At 36.4% G+C, this 9527-nt stretch overlaps 1 protein-coding gene across 3 annotated transcripts; it reads right to left on the bottom strand.

Moving 5' to 3' along the window:
• LOC110695237 (GPI ethanolamine phosphate transferase 2-like) lies at window positions 1–9054 on the bottom strand. 3 transcript variants are annotated; one of them, XM_021872479.1, is made up of 17 exons: window positions 8749–9052; window positions 8582–8675; window positions 8091–8135; window positions 7778–7945; window positions 7605–7689; window positions 7415–7521; window positions 6921–7001; window positions 6138–6190; window positions 5950–6052; window positions 4015–4161; window positions 3663–3759; window positions 3343–3565; window positions 3118–3211; window positions 1788–2795; window positions 1544–1636; window positions 1163–1446; window positions 1–811 (listed from the first exon to the last, which is right to left on the bottom strand). In XM_021872479.1, exons 1-17 carry the CDS (start codon window positions 8871–8873, stop codon window positions 667–669), a joined length of 2952 nt encoding a protein of 983 aa, XP_021728171.1. In that variant the 5' UTR covers window positions 8874–9052; the 3' UTR covers window positions 1–666. The 3 variants fall into 3 exon arrangements, with proteins under 3 accessions (XP_021728171.1, XP_021728172.1, XP_021728173.1); XM_021872481.1 differs by lacking the exons at window positions 1–811; window positions 1163–1446 and having other exon boundaries at window positions 1547–1636; window positions 1778–2795; window positions 8749–9054; XM_021872480.1 differs by lacking the exons at window positions 8091–8135; window positions 8582–8675; window positions 8749–9052 and having other exon boundaries at window positions 7771–7855.
• Between the last annotated feature and the right edge of the window lie 473 nt (window positions 9055–9527).

The following is a 9527-nucleotide window of genomic DNA, read 5'->3' on the forward strand; positions in this document are numbered from 1 at the left end:
TAGGTCAAAAGTGAAGTAAAGGTTTTGCAATAATACAGAGTATACATTGGTACAACAGATTGTTAGTTTGTTACAATCAGACGGCATACATTCAATGAACGAACAAACAGTGTAACAAAGAAATAATGCACAAATGAAACTACGGAAGCCTAATGTTGATACCTGTGTTCAGTTAAGTAGATAACGTAGAATGAAAGTGATGTATAAAATGATGGATTGGAACACCAAATTTTCTTATCTATTTCTTCCATTTCAAACTTCAAGTACACGACGCCTCAGCAGAGAAAGACGAATGAAGAAAGAAAAAGATGTTAGCTAGCCTGATTGATAAGACCAGGATGTAGTAGTGAAAGTCATTTCAAACCTATCTGAAACACAAGGATTACAGTGTCAAATCGGTAGATCAAGCAAACTTCTTACTTTCCTCAGTAACAGAATGCTTTAATATTCCAGAGCTCTAACAGTCAACGTTGGCCTATGTTGCTCCCTGAAAAAATCTTGGGCAAAGATCCTCCCAAGTACAGTGAACGCAGAAAAGGGTTTGGGTGAGGATTCAGGATTCAGGATTTCCTACAGCACTTCAAATTTTTGTGGTTCTACAGGAATTACAGTGTGTAAGATAATTAACATGGTCTGACCTGATGAGGCCATAGAGATGAATATTGGTCAATCACTTCTCTTTGTACTATTTCTGACAGAGACAACCCTCTTCCTACGCAAAGTATACACCAAGGATGTGTAAAGCACAGTTGAAGCCACGATAAAACCGCCGATATATACACAAGCTGTTGTTGCACATACATACAGGTACCTGAGAGTAAACATTGTCAATTATCACAATTCACAAGCTCCACATAGGGATAAAAGCAATACTACATCGTCTACATGCATGATGCCTCGTAAATTTTTGTTATTCTTTTTTTATTCAGAAATAGAGCTAGGGTTAACTCCTTATAAAACGCCACTTTAAAGCATATATACTGATGAGGAGGAAGAAAGCACCAATACACGAAGTGTTCTTCTGTACTTGAAAATAAGTTCTTGTGCTTTAATATCACTCCCCCCAAGTGTCACAGTGTGGGCAGAATAATAAGTTTCTGATTTCATAAAAAAAGCTAGCATAATGCATATATTACTCATTTACGCATCTGGTAATACTTACTTGGGAGAGAAGACACTCCAAATAAATAAATGGTTCCTCATCTGGAGTAATACGATAGTATATGCTGATAAGAGAACAGAATTTATTCCCAGTGGAACAAGAAATGGAATAGCAAGCTCCGACTTCAGCAATTGCCCAAATTCCATGGTATGGTCCAGCACATTAACACTCTCATCTTTCAAAGAGATGTATATCATCAAAGAAAGAAGCACTGATATCGGAGACGCATAAGTGATGCAGAACATCAGTATACCAGAAAGTATGGTTGAGTGGCTTGAGATGCCCTAAAATTTAATCATTACACCGGTGTTAACAGCAATCAGATTGATGTAGAGCACTAAAAAATGAAGGCTGCAAGCTCAAGTATATCAGCTGACTTACAATGAAAGCTCCAGCAACATCAATGGTGGCAAGAGTGTTGCTATTGCCGAGACCAAAATGGCCAGTCATCCCAATAAAGTATAATATTGCAACCTAAAAGAAAGAATATCATTATTGAGTATAAGCACCAGGAATTATAAATAATTTACCTCAGCAAGTTTTGGCAGACTTGGGCTAAAAGCATTGATCAGAATTGGAAAGGTTAAAAGAACTTGGATTTGGATAAAACCATACTTCAAGTTACCTCAACCCATGGCTTTCGATTTGCTCCATCATTGAAAAAGTACATCATCGCTGCAGAGATCTGCAGCAGCAGCAAAAAAACTGGCATTGAGTTGATTGGTTGCTGCAACAAAAGCTGCAGCAGAGACCAGGAAATCATGTATGCCCATCCAATTAAATAGATAGACTCTTTGAACCCTTCTGACAGATGGATCATCTGATTCTTAACTGAATGAGAACCAGCTAACTGGCTATAAGATGTTGAATCTTTACAAATGGAGACAGGAGAAAGCCATGGAGAGGCTAATACAGTGAAGCCCGTAGCTATGCTCAGAACAGCGTAGACTATTTGAGCCATAAAGGTTGCACCATGACCAGATACAAGCAACATATTATCCTGATATATCATAATATGTTGTAAAACTAAACATCCTGACAGTAGAAAGCAGAACTGGAGGAGGTTGCGGAAAACTCTATTCAACCTTGACCTAGAAAATGAAAATAAGCTCAAGCTGGTCACTAAGATGCAGGAAACCACTCTGATTGCCTTTTTTATATTGCTTCCTGCTTGCTCAAGCCATTTTGATATGTCAGATAGATGCGTCCAGTTCACACCACCCTGATGCCAAGCTCTTATGATCCTACCACAAATGAGCATAACAAGAATTGGACACACTTGTGAGAAACATGAGTCGTAGTTGCTTTTATTAAGTCTGTCTCGCTCTCCTACAGGAAAAGATTTAATCATCTTACGGATTAGAATCCAGAACAGTGTTGATGTCAGAAAATGCCAAATATATTGCTCTTCTTCTACCATAGAACTAGATCCCATGCTCACAACAAGAATAACAATCACAGACACAACAAAAATCTCCTCTAGACTCCAGTTGTGCATACTACTTTTCATGTCCTTGAACCCTTGATTCCCTTTTAGGCATTCGTCTCTTCGCAAAAAGAACAGAAGTCTCAGAAATACTAGAGAAGAAAAGACCATTGCCAAAATACCTAAAGCAAGTTGACCAACAGGTTTCTGAAATTCATAAAACAGTTTGTTAACAAAATGGAAAATGACAGAATTAACCAGACTACTATCTATTTTGTAAATAAAATAAAAAAATTTATTAATTAATCTTCTGGAAGATCCACTCCACGGCCCCCTCATTACTACGGGAGTTTGTGGAGCGTAGGATTCCAGCCACAGACAAAACCACCAAAAATCCTTTCTTCAATTTGTATGCATTTTCCTTCCACCCCCCCCCCCCCTTCTCTCTCTCTCTCTCTCTCTCTCTCTCTCTCAGGTTGAAAATGTTTAATGTTCACAGCTTAAAAGGCAGTGCAGAGATAGGACATACATCAGTGACCTTGCGAGTCAACCACTCACTTGCAGTCATCAGGAAGTCATAATATGCAGTGACAGTGTAATTGTAGTGGTGGCTACCATCAGAACTGTTGAGAGAATTTAGTATAGGAACAAGTATTTCAGATCAGAAAGTTCATGCTATATAGAAACACAAATCCGAAAAGTTCCTGCAGTTATAAATCAAAATCTATCTCATTTTAAAAGAGCTTGGACCAACCTTGAAGCAGTAGACTTCCAGAAAGTGTGAAGTGCAGCAGCTTTAGAGTATAGGCAACAAAACATTTCTTCAGTAGCGCCACTGCATTGACTTATGTTGGACCATCTAGTATCAACATGGTCACCAGAATCTAAAGCAACACATGATAAACCAGGCAACTGGGCTTTAAGTAACCTCAGTAGTTGCCATGAATTCAATTCAAGCGCCCTCAGCAGCCGTCCATCTGGTCAGGAAGACAAGGTCTAAGCCTCTAAGGTGAATAAACACTAAGGAAATTGATCTGCATAATTAAAAAATATGCTGCAGCTTGCAACATCTACCTGCTAAAGACAGCAAACAGTCCACATTGGCAACTCCAACATTGTTCTTGGGAATTGGCACACCAAAAAGAAGAGCTAGTGTAGGAGGAATGTCAACCTAGAATAGAGAAAGAATGTGATCGTAAGACACTAAATATCAAGTAACTAGTAATTATAAACAGATATTCGGGAGACGCACAATTCTCTTATTTTATAATTAATTCAGAAAACAAAATTTTACTAAACATCAAAAATAAAAAAACTACTGTAGAATACATTTACGAATTATATAGAGCAACTTCATATAACTCTGCAAATAATCACAAACATGATATTTTTTATGATAGGACATTATGTTGTAAACAGCTGTTACCTGATTCATGGTATCTTGAATTGCTGACACATTATCTCTAGGAGCTTTTGAACTGGCACCAATAAAAAGAGCCAAAGAATCAGTTTCTTCATATGCAGAGCCACCATGATTCCCGCTCTCAGTCATGCCATGATCACTGACCACAAGCTGCAATTTTATGGGGAACGTCAAGAGAGTCAAACAGCAGAAATAGTACCACTGTGCTTATTGCAAACAAAAATTTTAAAAATTCAGAAATCCGCAGCAAAAGAGAATCATCATTAATAAATTCAGAAGGAACAGCTATTATGGGACAGTTTCATCATATCTTCATTGTACCATACAAGAATGTAGCAGAGTATATTGAATTGCCCAATAAATAATAAGTGTATAAATGCATAAAAGCAGAATTTGTGATGAGTGTTCAGCAGGTTAAATAATTGATTATGGACAAATAGAACTGCCTCAAATCCCCAGATTAGTATATAATAATCAGTCATTAGTCAGGAGAGGAATAAATTCAACAAATGGCATTGTCTCTCATCTTCTTATTTCGTACTGATCCCTACATGAAACACTCAAAATAAGAGGATATATATTGCAGAGGATAACAATAGGCCTATTTTATGGCATGGAAGCTGAAATGGGGGCCTCGGAGATTTGTTCAAAAATCCTTAAGTTCTTTTTTCTCAGAGTCTCTAGAATAAACCGCGAGTTCGATCCCTCGCAACAACAATTGGGAGGGGACTGGAACCTAACCACCAAGAATTGAGCCCTGAATCCGGAATAGCCCAAATGATGAACCGGGTGGAACACTTAAAAAAAAAAAAAAAAAAACAAAAAAAGAGTTGTTAGAATAACCCCAAGACCTTGGATCAAAAGATTCAAAACCTGGAGATGTTTCCTCTGCTGGTTCCTTATGTGAATGAATAGCTGGAGAATGTAAGATCTACAATGACCAATGGACTGATGACTTCAATTAGAAATCCGGTGCAAGTGTGCAACCACTCAAGCATGGCTAAGCAGCAAGCTACTTATAAGGTGCATAATAGAGTGACAGTATTGGAATGGAACTTACACACTATTGCGTCTCACTATAAGGGACTTGTAGAGGCATCAACAACAGAGATATTATAGAAGGTAGATTTGCTGATCACTTCGTGCTATGCAGGGAATACCTAGATTCCTAGACAGCAGAAATGAGAAGCTACAGTTGGAATCAAGGATGATTAATGCTGTTGCTGATTGTCCAATTTAAGAAGCTAGAACTGGGAACATGATAATAAAAATGCCTGCCTAATGTTTCCTCCAACAAAAAAAAAAAAAAAAAAAAAAAAAAAACACACACACACACAAAATACATAAAATGCCTTTTTACTCCCCTCCACTAGTCCGCAACAATCTCTTGAAGATATATGTTTCTGCATATCTAAGGGCTGCCCGGTTGTCATACTAACCCATCTGACCAACCTCTGCTCTTATAGTAGAGATAGTTGCACTCTAACTCTAAGGTCTAGACAGTTTATCTATGAATCACATCAAACGCTGAAAACCTCACTTTAGGTCCTGATTCATAGACATGCCTCCAACTAGGATACTGCCACAATGGCATGCCCATGGTAATTCCATTGCGCACCCTTAGTCTCATCAACACCTTACCACTTTTTGGGGTGGTAGTTACTGAGGATATACAGGACAAGGTAGAGCTAGTAATCATGTGATGAGACATATCCTTAAGGAAATTTTGGGTCAATTAGGTGGCCACAGGCATATAAATTATCATATTCTGCATGGATTATAAGAGTTATGTGGCATCAAAACATTTCAAATTCATCCATGAAAATCTAGCAGACCAGAATAGAGAACAGAAAACCCTGCAAACTAATAAATTAAGCATTAACTGGATTACTATTAATTGAGGACTAGGCAGGGCCTCAAGAGCAAGTAAGAACAAACCAGAAGGGTATCTCCTTGCTTGCTGTCACTGGAAAGAACACTATTCAAATGAATCATCTTGATCACATCATCCATCTCCCGTAATTTTGGGGGCATCAGGACACTGACATTTTTTTAAAGGGAAAAATTCAAAATCCAAATAGCTAAGCACACTTACAACAAACTCAGATATGAGAAAGAAGAATTACCTTTTCCGTCCACCGATATGTCCGACATGGTCCACTCCTAAATAATGAAGGATCTAGAAATATGTTGTAAGAGAACAACAAATTAGAATAAAAGCTTTTTACTAATCACAAACAACATCTTTAGAAAATCATGTCAACTAATGTCATCCAGTGTCTCATACAGGTCGGAACATAATAAAACCAAAAAAGGCAATTCATGTTTACACTAAATCCAACTTGATCCATGTATCTATAGTAACAAATCAGTAAACATGCCAAAAATTCCACCTGGAGATCTAGAAGGACAACAACTCATCATTTCAGCCTTTGCTTAGGAGAACCAAGTAAAAACTTTGGGAAAAAGAGGGCAGGCAGGAATTGATCTGTTCTCACCAAATCCCAGGAGGAGGCAAAACAATTCAGCAGCAACAACATTACTTCATGGAGATAACCTTCATGGGTGATTCATGTGAATACTATTATTCATTAACATAAACTTACTACTTAAAAGTACCTTTATGTCCATGCCTTCCATTGAATTACTCATCCACTTTGATTTCACGTATCATTATTAAGATATATGTACTTAAATTAGGAAATGAAAAACAACCTAACACCACAAATCACATGAGTGAAACTAGTAGCCATATATTATAAAAGGCTAGCAAGATATTATGTTTCAAAATTGAAAGATGATTGCAGAATTGACCGGTGCCAGTTAAATTCCCAAGCACTGACAGAGGTTCAAGTCTTATAATTTCTATATACACAGAAACTATCAAGAAGTGAGGGCTCATAAATTACCATGAGATGCCAATCATCCTGATAAAGTTCTTCAGGCAAATGTCGAGACACGTTGAGATCCACTACTACAGTGTCCTTGACCTACGCCAGAGATCAAAAAACATGGAAAAGATGAAAAAACACAGATTCATTATAATTCCAATTGCCTTACTAATGACGAATAAAAGAAGAAAAAAAAAAGGGTAAAAGAAAAAGATGCAGCTATATGAACGCTCGCCTCAAATTGCAAAATATAGACTATCTATTTCAATTTTCATTTATATTTACAATGATGACTGGATATCATTCCAAATAAAATAACAAAGGTAAAAGTGTATACCTCATATTTTCAAATGAGAAGCAAATTGCTATTTCAATAATAAAAAAAAAATAGAAAATAGAACATCCAAAGCAGAAAACTTTCCCCATTCTATCGTTTCTTTTCCAACAACGCTAATTATGGCACTACATACTTGATTACCACATCATGTTAAGGACTTAAGGGAGAGACTTACAAAGAAGCTACTAACTCCATCTTGCCTAGTAAATAGCTTTGGAAACAACTTCAGCCAAGTTTCATCACCAAACATTGTCATTTTCCAGCCTATTCTAAAAAACTGGCCTGTAATAAAATAAATAAATAAATGAAGTCCCTCTGATCCATCATCATCATGCAAAAAAGCTACACGGCCATGCAAAACTAACCCAGAAGATTGTCATCTAAAAAAGCCTGTGTATTAAAATTCAATGCTACATCCAGGAATCCACCAATAGCACCAGAAACCATAGCCTGTTAAATTAACACCAAGGTGAGCAAAAAAACTGACTAGAAGAAACCTACCGAACAACAATCAAGCAGTATAAACAATACCATTGACCTTCAAGCGAGGCATCGTTACAGTTGGTGGTGCAGCCTTGGCATGATACCCAATTGCCATATTGTTTGCTAATAACGAATGAGTGTAGGGCATAGCATCTATAAAAGCTTTAGTAGGAGGTTCTCCATCCTTCCCAAGCACAAATTCTGCTGGAAGACCATCAACAACCTAGAATACCATGATCGTATTATGTAATTGATAGCACGTTTCACCTCAACACTCCACCCTCAAAATACCCATATAGGTGACACAAAAAAGAGCATTTTTATAAATGTAACCAAAAAAAAAAGACAAGACAAGCAAAGGATGTTACCATGAGAATTAATCTGCTATACAGTGGAGGGACATCTGATAACTCCTACACCATGAAAAAATGATAACTTCATTACATAAAATTAAATTTTCTGATAAAAAAAAAATGTTCACTCGTATAATATTCACTTACGATAAATAATCATAAACTGCGACTTTTTCTTAACAATAACAAATATTTTAGTCCAGTCCAGTCCTACCCTAAATATAGTGGGAAATTTTTAATTTGCAAACATGAACAAAATGTAGGACAAACAAAGTGGATTAAAATTATTTGCATTCCCCACGATAAGTTAAGTTTCACAAGTTACATAAACTTCGATAATAAGTTCAATTCATCCCTACGACAGTAAGTTCCGATAAGTTCAGATAAGTCCAATGCAATTGATTCGAACACACCATTAATCTAGGAGTAATACCCTATAATTCTAAAACCAAAATCCATAAATCAAAAACAAGAAAACATCATCAAAAAGTTCGAAAGGATCAAACCAGATAAAGAGAACGAAGATCATCGGAATTCATTGAGGAGACATTGAAATCTTCAAACGAATCGATTCCAGGAGGTTGAAAACTCTCAGGACCACTAAATTACAAGCAAATTCCAACAATTAGGAGAGATAAAGTGATGGAAATCTAGAGAGAGAGTTAGTAAGAACCTGGAGCCGGAGAGAACAGGCTTGACGGGGAAGAAACCGAGGACGAAGAGGTATAGGCCTGCAATTTGCAATACCATGGCAAATATCGTCCAGATTGTGAGTTTTGAGCATGAAATCGACGACATTTTTGAAGAAAACTAAGCAATTTGGAGCTTAAGCTAGCAGCAACAATGGCGGATTTTCTGCTCTAGGAGATTGATTACTGTTAAGATTTCAAAGAATGTTTCCTGGCAAACCTTCTTGAACTATACACAGTAAAATGACTAATGTCTCCTAATTAAATCTCAATTTCATGATTTTTTTTTTTGTTTAGGGCTTATAAAAAGAGTAGTTACTCGATTTTAATGAGATAATACAAGTTTTTCTAATGACATTTTCGTGAATAAATCAACAACTTTTTCATTAATATGAGCTTCATAATTGATGGTGATTAGATAAATTTGTTGATTTATTTACGAAAATACTATAGGATAAACAAAAACTGAGAGTAATTGGGGCAAACTCGATTTTAATTACCCAATGTTAATTTTTTTGTTCAAGGCTTATATATTATGGCTTATCAAAATGGAGGAAAGAGTAAAAGTGAAAATGTCCATCTCAACACAATGAATACTCTTTTTGTCCTAAATTAATTTACTTGTATATACTTTTTTAAACGGTTAAAAGTGAAGGTCTCACACTCTTTTATATCAAAACTATTTTACTATATGCCATAATAATAGTATCAAAACTATTTTTGCAATAAAATGACAATTGATAACCAAACAACAACTTATCAC

Source organism: Chenopodium quinoa, unplaced genomic scaffold, assembly GCF_001683475.1.
Source record: "Chenopodium quinoa cultivar QQ74 unplaced genomic scaffold, ASM168347v1, whole genome shotgun sequence".
Taxonomy (NCBI): domain Eukaryota; kingdom Viridiplantae; phylum Streptophyta; class Magnoliopsida; order Caryophyllales; family Amaranthaceae; genus Chenopodium; species Chenopodium quinoa.